Below are 12827 nucleotides of genomic sequence, written 5' to 3' on the forward strand. Positions count from 1 at the left end.
CTGCCGGCTCCCCTCAGCCAATCACCTACAGCGAGGCGAGCGTGGGTGTTACCACGTGCTGCCCTCTCCCCCAATCCACGCCGATGTTACGAGCCTCCCGCTCAGCGGAACGAAAGCGGAGGGGCGGAGCCACGCGAACAAGGCATCTGCTCATTGGACGCCACCCCGCCAATCGGCGCTCTCCTTTCAGCCGGCGGCGAGGCGAAGGGGGCTGCGTGTTTCCGGAAGACGTGGCCGTTGTCGCCCCGCTGCTGCTGTTCGGCTCTTTCTCCTTCCCCGTTGTTGCCCCGCCGCCACCATGATCTCCCTCTCGGACACCCAGAGTGAGCGCCGCACCCTCACCCCATTGGCTCCTGGTGGGAGGGGAACGCGGGTCTCTCGCCGGGGGCGGCCGTGCCGCGGAGGAGGCGGCAGGGGCAGGGCCGCGGGGTGCCCGTCGGTAATCGCTGACGGGAGGGCTGGACAAGCCCGGCATAGGGCCGCACATCACGGGCCCACCCGGGCCCTCGCCCTTTGTTCGCGTTTCCCGCCTCCGGAGTGTGGGCGAGGGGCGGGTCCGGGCGGTGCGGTGGGGGTCGCTGGGGAGGGTCCGGCTCAGGGTGTGTGCCAGCGGTAGGGGTGTGCGGGCGCGGGGGAGTTCGCCTGGTCCTGTCGGTATCGCCGCGCCTTGGGGGGTGCTATGGATGCGCTCCTGCCTTGGGATAGTGGTGCTGATGGGGCTCATTAGGTAAAGCTGAAAGTGAGTGGGGTGTAAGCTTGGAAGAGAGCTTACCAGGGCCCATCCAGCATCTTCAGGTGGGCGTTGGTCACCAGTGCTGCTGCTGCTGGCTTCTCCTTTGGAATGTGAGGTGTTTCACGTTGGTGGTGTTGCTGGCAATGGCAAGGAGAGAATGAATGAAAGCTGAGCAGTACGCAAGAGTGAGAATTGGAAGATGTCTGTTATCCTGTATGCCTCCATGTGGGTGTTAATGGTTTTGAGTAAATACATGTCAGTGTCTTTACTGTTTCTTTTAACTTTGTTACTGAATGGAGTGTTTGCAGGTGACATAGAAGGGGTTGTAAGGTAAGGACCAGGCACTCCGTCTGAAGCGAGTGAAGAACAGCTTGGACCTGAGAGTAGTTTTGCTTTGCCTGACTAGGAATAACTGGGATTAAAGATGCTGAAAGGGGAAATGAGAAGAAATCAGAGGGTTTGTAGGCATTAAAACTGCAAAAGTAAAGGTCTTTTATTTAAATTAACATATCATGCATGATACATTCTCAGTATAGTTATCATAAAAGGAAATGAGTGTTAAGTGTTTAATGTTGTTTGAAGGAGGACAGGTGTGAAAGCTATAGGGAAAGAAAGTTTAATTTGATAGCAGAGCAGTGAAAGCATTGGTGAGCCAACTGAGTCAAAGGATGTAAATGGGTAGTAAAGCGGGTTAGCAAGACACGAGGTTAATGACTTCCTAAGAAATTCAGGTGCTATGCTCTGTTACTGGAATGGGTGTTAAGTCTTAGGGCTAATTCTTAGGTATATGATGTGTTAAAGCCTTGTGGGCTTTGCTTTTGCCCATTCCCCCTTGTCCCATCCAAAGCATTCACTGGGAAAAAAGAGACCTGTTCACTGTTTGTACTTGCCTTAGTTTCTTTTTGGGACACTGAGCTAACTCCTCCTCCTGCTGACCCTGTTGGCTTTAACTCAGAGCTCAGAGTAATAGATAAAATAATGTGCAGTGTGAGGCTTTTGAATGTCAGCGTTCTTCTAAGATTCTGAAGATATTTCTTTGGATATTTTGAAACTCCCTTCTCTTTGGAAAAATACAGAATTATAACACAAAAAAAAGTATATTAATCGTTTTTCTTCTGGACTGCAGTGCATTCTCATTTTTATACAAAAGATAGAGGATGTGTAGTTTCCTCCCTTAAACTTTTGTAATCAGGCATCTTAAGACTTGGTATTTACTAAGTGATTTTGATGCTTTGCTGCACTACTCGCACAGTTCATGGGGTTTCTGTAGGAACACTGAGAATGTGCTGATCCCTCCCCTCTGCAAATCATAGTCGTTAAAAAATAACTATCACATGGCTAGAATGTGTTATCTGCATTTCTAGGCATTGAACAAGTTGTATTTGAGTGATATATAGGAAGGCTTTTATGGTATGGGAGAAAGCATTCTAACAATAGTTTATGCCCCTCATAAAACTTCCTAGCTTGTTGTTTGCAAAGACTGTACAAAATGACAGGGCCAGACATACTTGACTTAGCATTCTTTGGAGGGGAAAAAAAAAGGAGTTCTGCTATGATTGGATTGGTATCATTTACTTGAAATGAGCGCAGAACTACTACCCTCTGTTGCCAGCATCTCATCTGCTTTCAGCGGTAACTTTGGGATGCTGAGAATGGTGGGCATTATTTTCCTGTGCTAACCAGAGAGTATGGTTGATCTCTAAAGGGAAACTGAATCTGCTGTGGCAGTAAGTGGTTACAAATGTTTTTCAAGTGAATACAGAAGTGTAAGAGCTGTAATTGCAGCGGCAGTTGGGAGTCAGCCTCCGTTTCTTGCTCGCACCCCACTTTGTGCTGTGTCTGAAGAAGGAATGAGTACTCACTTCCCGTGGCAGCATATTTATCTTATTGGCAGCGGGTAATTCCTTTGGAATCCTGCCTCGGAGTGTTTTCCTTCCAGAATACAAATTGTTTCTGCTCTTCTAAAGTAAAGAGCACTAGAAGAAAGGGCAGATTACAATTCCTATGTTAGTTGCAGTCAGCGGATTCAGTGGAGACGCAATTTGCAATTCACCTATAGTTCATTGTAAGAAAGTACTGTAAATGTCTGCAGAGAGTTAATTGTCAGGTAGTGGCTTTAATACAGAGTGGTTAAAATGCTCATAGTAAAGCTTTAATGTGGTAGACTTAATACCATGATTTAACGCCATGTGTTCAGCAGCCTTGCTGAAAGGAGAATTTAGGGGATCTGGACGTCGCTGTAACAAATCTCTTTACTCTGAGCTGTTTGGGGATTTCTTTGTTGTAAATTAAGCACCTGAAATCGACACTGTTGTGATCCTTTCTTCCTGAACTCTTCAAACAACGTTAAATGACCAAGTAGGTCTGTGTTCCAGTCAAAAGAGCAAATAAAATCCATTTAAGTATCTCTTCCAGATGTAATTTGGCTCGCAGTATCAGCAAAGGGCTTTTTGTTTGTTGGGCCACACAAGAATACTGGCATCTTCAAAGTATACTGGATTGCCAGCCTGCCTGTATTAATACTGTTTTTGCTAGCTATGTACTACTGTTTTTGCTAGCTATGTGTTCACGTCCTATAGATTTCTAAATTCTCCAGTCATAAGGTAGTGAGTGTGAGGATAAACACCAAGGCTTTTGCAGCTAAGATCGCTGGTGTTCCTGTTATTTCTCATATTCAGTCCATGTGAGAGTCAAAGGAAGGCCACAGAAGTTTAATTTTAAAAGTGTGATGTACTTCTGTATATGTTCTTCAAAATACCTCGGAGACTGTTGTCAAATGGTGGTTTTAGTCATAGCCTGACATTTCCAGACAAACAAATCTTCTATCCTGCTCTTTCCTATCCAATGTGTCTTGAACAACCTTTACGGACAGGCAGAGCTCAGAGATATATACCGTCTACGAGTTGTGTGTAAACTGACAGCTGGCGGGAGACCCAAGCTAATGTTTAACAGCCATCAGCATGTGGTAGATTGAAGGAGCCTGCAGCATTAATCTGTGTTGTATTTAATCCGGAAGTTGGGAAAATGGGATTGCCGTGCATGTAATGTGGAATGTGAGGTCTCAGGAGGACGAGGTACTTGCGCGTTTGCAATAAGCATTATGGGATAAGAGTTGCAAATAGCGAACAAGGTTTTATTATCTGTTCCCCAAATAATCCTTGCTAGCAGTAAATCAAAAGGGATGTTTGCCTTATGTGTATATCCCTACATGCTTTTGTTGCATTCAATTTCAGTATATTGTTAAGTAGATTCTTTTTATGATAAGCAGCTCCCAAACACCTCTTTTTTTCTGGTAAGGAAATAAATGGTTTATACAGGACTAGCTTTATTTGTACGTTCAGGAAATTTTTAAGTCATCATGAAATAGTCTGTGAGCTTGTCTATGAATTTAAATTTTCTGTGTTGTATGTTCCAAGTCTGTATCAATTTCTAAGCATGAGTTTTTCCTGTTACCACGTCATGTAATATACTTAATTTTATTTCTCCTTGCAGAGATCGGAATGGGTTTAACAGGCTTTGGAGTGTTTTTCCTTTTCTTTGGAATGATACTCTTCTTTGACAAAGCTCTTCTTGCTATTGGAAATGTAAGTGTGTGCTTTTTGGTCTTAAATGCTGCTCTGCTTAAAATTAAGTGTATAATATATTAAAAATAAACTTGAAAAACAATATATTTTCAAATAGAAACCGTGTCATAAAAGGTACTGTGGTAACTTAGTGTAAAGGAAGAGTTACGCGCAGTGATCTGAGTGAATCATTTTCCCTGATTTAACATTAGAGCAGCTCACATCAATCTTAATGTTGTAACTCCAGGTCAGGCCTGTGGTATGTTGGTCTGACAAGCAGCAGCTTGTCCTACAGTTATGCTGATGCAAATAAGATTTCTAGATTAGCTATTATTACCAACACTTTCTTTTTATGGTCTTCTAAGGTAACTGTGAAAGCTAGGTATCCATTTGGATAAGAATACAAATGATGTGTTCTGTGCATTCTGTTAAATGCAGTTTTGCTGTGCTTTATTAGGATGGAGAGAAGAGTGAATTGCTGGTAACAGCTTAGGAGAGCAGATCATCACAACAGAGAGCTGAAATATGTTCAGTTTTTACCAAATTGAAGTTTTTGCCTAAGCAGGATAGAAAATAAATCCTAGGGGCAGGTACATAGCATTGCCAGTGCAAAGTAAAATAATAACACTGTGTTTTCTAAATTTGATATTGCCGTGCCCCAGCTGTTCTCAGCTTTGCCAGCCAGCCAGAGAGCACAGCCTGATAGAGATTTGTGTCCTCCTTTGATGACCAAATGTCTGTGGTCAAAATGGACCGGTTTCATTCTATGGCAGCAGCATCAAATATTGAGGTTTGCTGGATGGAAATTCTATAAATGCCCTTTGAATTTGGGTGCATACTGAAAGAGTAGAGAATAAAACAGTGTTTACATTGTCTTCTTTCTAAGATAAGGTGGAAATGCAAGATCCAGTTTAGGGAAAATAATGAGAATGTAGGTAGGAAGAGACAGTGAAAGGCAATGTGGTAACCTAAGATAATGCAAGAAAAGTTACTATATCATTAAAGAAAGCTTAATTATAAAAGAGAAGAAAAGGGGTAAAAGGTGGTAAGGAAGTAGCTTCATGTTTGTTTGTTTGTTTTTAAATAATGTGAACTTGAATTTCATCTGTTAGTTATGAGTAAAATCTGAGATATAATCTCTTTCCAGAAAAGATTTTGCCCAGATGTATGCTTACAGAATAAAGTAATGCTCTGCTGCTTAAGGATACTCAAAACAGTTTTAGTTAGGCTGAACTACTGTGATGATGATCCAGTCTACACCGGAACTAGTGAATAGTGGCAGCCTGTTACACAGACAAAATTAAGGAAGATAGCTGATAACGCCCTTCAGCTTTTTTCTTGTTTTGCCTTTGCAATGATCAGCACAAGCTAATGAAGATAACCATTATGGGGTGCTTCTGTAGCATGTCTGTTCCCAGTTTTAGGAATCTTAGCTGTTAGTGGTACTAAACTTCAGTACTGACTGCAGGTAACGATTGTATTTATGTTACAGGAAAGACAGCTGTTGTCACCAGGTCTTCTGACATGATTATGCTTGTTAGAGACCACGAAGGTAGACTCTTAAAATCACTAATAAGTTCTCTCATTATTAATCTTTAATATTAAAATAAGTTGTGCAAAAATGCAGTCTAATTTTGTAGACTAATAATATGTGCTTGCATTCTAAACTTAGGAATGTATTTAGCTGTGTTCTTTATTTGGTTGGTTTTTGTCTCTTCTAGGTTTTATTTGTGGCTGGCTTGGCTTTTGTTATTGGTTTAGAAAGAACATTTAGATTCTTCTTCCAAAAACACAAAATGAAAGCAACGGGCTTTTTCCTGGGTGGTGTGCTCATAGTTCTGATTGGTTGGCCTTTAATAGGAATGATTCTTGAAATTTATGGGTTCTTCCTATTATTCAGGTAAGACTTGTTTCAAAATTGCTTTTTATATTGATATATCAAGGAACGCATATACCTGCTTAGCATACTGTATTACAACTGGGAAAACAACGTTCTTTGAATGTTCACTTCTGATAGATTTTGTTAGAAGCTGTTGGGTTACATTTGCAAGAGGTGAAGAGGTTCCAGGACTCAAATTTGCTAATATTTGTGAGGCAGATATCAAACTGACTTTTAGCATCGTAGCGTATATCTAATCAAATAACTGTACAGCTGCAAAATATTTGGGAGATCAAATTGGTACAAGTGCCAAATGTTAAGTATTTCCATGTAAAAGAAAAATGCCTATATTTTATCGGTTCTGTTGGTTGAGTTGTTGGTCATTCAGCTTTTTTGGTGGAGAGTTTGTTCTTTGAATTAATAAGTGAGGCAAAATATGTGCTTACGAACATCTTAGCTTCACAACTTTTACTATTTCATTTCTATGGTAGCCCCAGTGAGGAGATGGCTTCTGTGGTGTTTTGTTGTACTTGTGCCCTGTTTGGAATGTATGAGATGTTGGTTTTGGTTACTGATATCTGAAATGACTTAAACATTTGTTTCTCCTCTACATAGATGTTACATACTTAGTAACATTACAACAGATACGTTGCATCTGTTAGAACATGTCATTTAACTTACAATTAATTTAAGGGTGAAAGAATCTAGGATGTTGCAACATACCATTTATATCCATGGCTGAAGATCCATACTTCAGAAAACAAAGTAGAAAGTGTGTTAATAAGTAAGAAGGGGAAGTTTGTGTCGGTTCCTGGACTTCTATTTAGAAGACAAAATTCCATCTAGTGCTTATTTACTTAACATAAGGCCCACTGAATTGTTATCCCAAAGTCACTAGGACTGCATCTTATGCAGAAAAGTATCAACAATGGATAAATAATTCCAAATGAATCTTTTAAACTTGTCTCTAAGCAACTTTTTCTACTTCTTGATACTTGTTAAGGTCTGTATCTCTTGCTACAGTGCTAGCTAGTTACTACTTCAAGCAAAGTTCTTTGTTTGGCTTCAGACTTGTTAATTTCAACTGTAATAATGTTTTTGGCAACTTTTTGCGTGTCAGGTGCACTGTATTATACTTTATTCAGTCTCTTGATTTATATATATATATATATTTTAGACCACTGAAACAGTTCCACCAGAATTTTTGTGTGTAGACAGTTCTCTTGTACAGTTGGGCTTCTTGTATGAAGTCATCTTTCACACTCCCTGTAAAAGGAATTGCAGAGATCCTGTTGTCCACAAAGCAAAGGTTTTAGGTAGTGGTAGCCAAGAACACTTAAACAGTTGAGATGACAGCAGAGATTTTTACTTAATATACGTTTTACTGCAGTGAGAGAGATGCAGCTGTGATTTTACTCTGGGTTAAATCTAGAATGTCTTTCCCTTCTTTATTTAGTGTACTGCCAGAAGTTTCCTATCAGAGTTCTTTGCCTTTACACATTCAAATTGCATTCCCTGGAGACAGCTACTACAGTACAGTCTCTTTTATCATAGTCTAGACTGTTCTCAGAGCCTTGTTCAGATCAAAGATATCTGAAGTTCTTGTTAAAGATGCTATCCTAACTATAATGACTATTTTGTATTCTTGGTTACACCAATTATATCTGTCTGTTACGAGTGGTTTGTGTGCCCTGCATCACAGTGTGTAGTTTCAGTGTAATGATCTGGTCTTTAAAAAAAAAAATAGTAAGTAGATAGCCCAGGGAGGAGGGGGGACTTACTGGTATTGATATGATCCAACAAATAGCTTTTACCAGCAAGATGGTGATGAATAGTGAAATTCCTCTGGTCAAATGTGACAGAGGTGGATTTACATGCCAATCCTTCTTCTATGCTAGGAAATGTCTAGCTCAACAAGAGAAGGTAGAATGCCAGTACCAGCTGAATTGATGCGGTTGACTTCAGACAGCTGAGATACTGCCACAGAAAATCCTTTTTCCTGCTGCAGAGACAAACTGGCAGTGCAGGGGCTACACCATACCAGCTGTAAAAGGCAGCAGCTCCTGGCTCGTTATTCACATTTCTGACATTACATGTATTTGTCAATTACGTGAGTGCACAAACACATTGTGCTTAATTTTCTTTAGTCAATTAAACATTGCCATACCTGGTTTCAAAGGGGATTACCTAGAATTACCTTACAAGTATTTTTACACTGGATATAGGAAGATGAGTGATAACTGCAAGAATGTATTCCCTGTAAGGTTAAAAAAAATTTATCTTGATGTTTATAACAATTTTGAGAAAGTAGATGGGAACATCAGTCCTCTTGAGTAAGTTGGATATTCATCCCTTAGTTAATTCTCTGAACAGCTGATTCTGAGGGTTGCCAGCTATGAGGAAAATGTTTACATCAATTTAAAAGAATATTTCTTTGTTTGTTTTTTTTCTTTGCTAAACGTCTGTTCATGTATTTGGTGAAATCCTTCTCAGTGAAGGAACAACAGGACTTGAATTTCCAGTTCTTCAGAGCAACTGTAGAATAGTTTGTTTATAAAAACTAATACAGTATTTTTACCTTACCTAAAGGGGGTTCTTTCCTGTGGTGATTGGCTTTATTAGAAGAGTTCCAGTCCTTGGTTCTCTCTTGAATTTACCTGGTATAAGCTCGGTAAGTGTTTGGTACTTAATGTAAAACTTAAGGCTTTTGCTATTTTTTCCTATTTCATTACTATTGCAGTAGCAGAAGTGCATTGGGACTAAATCACATACAGCTTTTTAGAACAATGAATTTGATTGCATTACTGCATAGTTTTTGTAACAAACAAATAACCCTCATTCCCAGTGAGAGGCTTTTAAATGTAAAAGAAATAACACCTTTGCAGAAGCTGCCCCTGCTTTAAGCCTTGTAAAGGGGAAAGAGCCCTGGACTGTGATTCAGGATTGTGACTAAGAATACTGGTTCCTGCCTCACTGCTAGCCCTAGGTGACCACAGACAGGCAAACCATGCCGCTGTTCTGTGCCTCTTCTCTTGTCTGTCAGATGAGAGAGGCATCTCCCTTCTTTGTGCAGTATTCGGATGTATCTAAGAAAAGTGGCTGGTAGTAACAAAGAGGTTTGCTCAGTGTTAATTTGCAGCTTGCATGGTGAATCTAGAAACTCATCATGCATAATCATTCATCAAGTACAATATTTATTCAGGCCTGCTGTAACAGATTGGTTCTTGGCTGTTTACTAAGCTTTGTACTTCTTCAAATGCAGTTTTCCATTTTCTTAACTGAGTAGCCAGGGATTTGAAGACAGTAAATAGGTGCCAGAAAGATGGTTATCTAGGTAGGGTATTTTGGTCAACTGCTTTTACTGTGATAATTTCTGTATGTATTTTAACACAGATGTTTTTAACTCTGGTTTTGAAAGCTACAGTTTTCATAGCTACTGCAAAAAAAATTAATAGGGGACATAACTAAGATATATATCAGTCTGTATTTTAAAAATTAGTTTTCAAGACCATCTGTTCCAATTGTACAGCTTAGGCCAAGTTCTGGCTCATCGTTCATGATCAATTGAATGTTTTACTTGTCAATTGATCTTGTCTACTCACATTTAATTTGATCATAACGGGGTTAAATCTTGTTTTAAAAAGATAATTGTTAATGTTTTATTCAAAGCCTACGTAGGCTCAGAAGAGAATCCACAGTAATGGTCAGTTGAAATATCTTACTTGGTCTACTAATGCATGTGTGGCTGATACTGCATTGTTTTGTTTTAATCATTAAGCTAGCAGTGGTATCTGTATTCTTCTATTTCCTTTTTCATTCTCTTGCATCTTCATGTTGCACTGTTAACGTCTTATATAAGAAAACATGTCATGTAGAAACGCAGTTGCAATGTAAGATTTTTAATTTCACAAACTTAAATCATGAAACCTTGGTGAGTACTACTCTCATTTTCAGTCACATACCAACTGTGCAAACAGCAAGTTGCATTTGAGACTAATTAAATTGCACGTAAATGTAATGTAGCTTAAAACTTTTTGTTTCTTTTTTACAGCTTGTAGATAAAGTTGGAGAAAGCAACAACATGGTATAATGACAAGAGGGCAGAAGACTGATTCTAAACTTATTGTATTATTTATAAAATCCTTTTGAAGAATACTCAGCACAAAGATTAAGTTGTGTACAAAGGAAAGGCTTGTAACATTCTTTACCTAACAGTTTAAATTAAAATGTATAGTCAACAATATACATTAGAAGCTCGGCAAGTATGCTTCTAGGAAAAGTAACTGCAGAGTTCAGGAAGTAAACTGAAGAGGTGAAAGTCATGGAATAACTCACATTACAGCTGTTCAAGACTGTGTTTGTTGGTTTTGGAAAAGGTAATGAACCCTTCTGGATTTAAAGGTGCCTGTACTTTACCTCCTTATTGTGAAGGTGCAGTAGAGCAAACAGGCCTCCATTTTTAAGGTCACTCCAACTTATCCAACCTTCTTCTTGTTACCCTCAGAATGCAAAGTGAACAAACAAAACAAAACAAAAAAGGCAAAATACAGAAAACTTCTCGTGTAACAAGAGATGCGCCTTTGCATGGAAGTTGAGATGACTATTCATCTCTAAGTATATTATGACTAAAAAGGAAACCCTGCACACTTCTGTTGTATACATTTCTGTAAATATGTGGTTGAAATAAAACATTATGGTAATGTTTCAAAGCCAAATGTAAGTTGATTGTATTTGCCTTCCATTTTGGAACATGCAGAAGGTCAGTCTTCAGTAACTTCAGTCTTAAGTGTTGGTTCCGAACATGTAGAGTTCAACAGGGGAACTCTAGAAACTGACTTACACTCCTTCCAGTTTGTTCTTCTTGAGTCATGTTATGTCTGCATCCAGGTGAGAATGTAGCCCCTTCTCACTAACTTGAAAACCTTGAAATGTGTTTGGTTCAAAAAAAAATGCACCTGGTTACGGTGCTGACATGAATCTTGTGAAATGTATCTTATCAAAATACGAACCTTTTGTTTTTAAATGGTTTGAAGCTAAGGTTTCTTTGTTTATTCTGGAACTACAAGTTGACGTTTATTTTTTACGGTAATAAAATGAAAACTTAAAACTGTGTGTATGTGAGTCTCTGGGGAGCAAATTTAGTAAATGGACTAATTAACAATCAAGTGCCAATCTCAGTGTTACATAACTTGTTCCTTGGGTTATCTTCAGATCTTCAAATAACGCAAGACTTCTGTCATAACAACAACTTAGATGTTGCCTGGAGTATTCGTCCCCCACTAATGCAAAGGTCACATTTCTGCTTCTCTTGAAATGTTAAACATACTTTCAGTAGATACAGCTATAGATACCTAACAAAAAGTGATCATTAAGAAAACTGTATTTGTGAAGATCTTGGGGTTTTCTGTTTTAATGTTCTTTTTCCCTTCAGATGTAATCCTAAAAACTTACTGAAATGCAATGATAATATTTCAGCTAGCTATGTAGTCTTAAAGGCCTAATGACTGATTTTATTATTATGCAGTTAAAATTGGTATTTTTTTCAGAACATCTTTTAAGAAGGATTCTCGGATACTGTTTTGGAAGTTGCTACAAAGCTTTTTGTATAAGGCATGAGTGTTTTTTCACTGCAACTGCATCAATGGCTGCAACCTAGTATTTCTAACTCCCATATTTAATTAGCTTCCTTCTCAAACACGCAGGGAAATCATTCAATGGGGAAAAAATGCCATGACAGTTAGAGTGAACAGTATCTGAGAAAACACATCAGTGTTTTCTTGAAAGTTTATATGAAAAAGTTGACTATGATAGCATGTGCTACATATGGACTAAATGTGACTTGTGGCTCCTACCTCAAGAGATGAACCAATTTTAACTGTTCCTGCAGATCTGTTGTGTGTTAAATGACTAGAAATAACACTACAGCTGTTCAGCAAACTCATCACGTTTGCTTTGGTTGAGCAGTAGTCTGTACTGTGGGAATCAAGTGCTGTTTAAAGCCGTGTTCATCATTTACATTACAAGTCAGCTACCTGAAGATTTTTCTTGTCTTTTGAAAAGTAATCTGATGGGACAGGTGGATTACACCACATGACTGGAGCTCTAACTGAAAGCAAATAGCTTGGTAAGCTGAAGTACTTTCATCGACAAGAAATCTGACATCTTTCAGAGGTAATGAATGCATTACTGTATGTTATCTTTTAGCCCTCTGAAACTGAGATGTAGGCAGTTCATCTTGTTCCTGTTTAATTCTTTGTTTTAAATCAAAAGTCAATTTTTGTCAGATATGAACTGTTGTGAAATGCATCTGAGGGAACAAAAGGGTATGCTGAGTTTCACAGAGTCTTAATCCCTCAAGGTAATGTTGTCTTTTAGACGGTTTTGCCAAGATAAATGTGGGTGGCAGCAATGGTCTGAACTACTTAGCCTTAAATGTTTCTGTTGTAAAAAATCTCTAACAGAAACATGTTTGGAACGTTTCCTCTTTTAAATGTAATTTATAATTGCTGCTTTAAAAAAAAAATGTAAGGATGGATTTCATTCTGAGCAAATGGATACTGTAAATATACTTGTCATATCTTGAATAAAGGGTACCTTTTTCTATGATTTGTCTTCGTGTCTCCTTACACGTGAATGCTGTGAAAGTGTTTTG

The 12827-nt window shown here is 38.9% G+C and overlaps 1 protein-coding gene across 1 annotated transcript; it reads left to right on the forward strand.

Moving 5' to 3' along the window:
• The first annotated feature begins 195 nt into the window (after positions 1-195).
• On the forward strand, positions 196-12781 carry GOLT1B (golgi transport 1B). The gene is made up of 5 exons (XM_416423.8): positions 196-323; positions 4226-4317; positions 6018-6196; positions 8765-8846; positions 10227-12781. Exons 1-5 carry the CDS (start codon positions 299-301, stop codon positions 10263-10265), a joined length of 417 nt encoding a protein of 138 aa, XP_416423.3. The 5' UTR covers positions 196-298; the 3' UTR covers positions 10266-12781.
• Positions 12782-12827: the final 46 nt, after the last annotated feature.

Source organism: Gallus gallus, chromosome 1 (assembly GCF_016699485.2).
Source record: "Gallus gallus isolate bGalGal1 chromosome 1, bGalGal1.mat.broiler.GRCg7b, whole genome shotgun sequence".
NCBI lineage: Eukaryota > Metazoa > Chordata > Aves > Galliformes > Phasianidae > Gallus > Gallus gallus.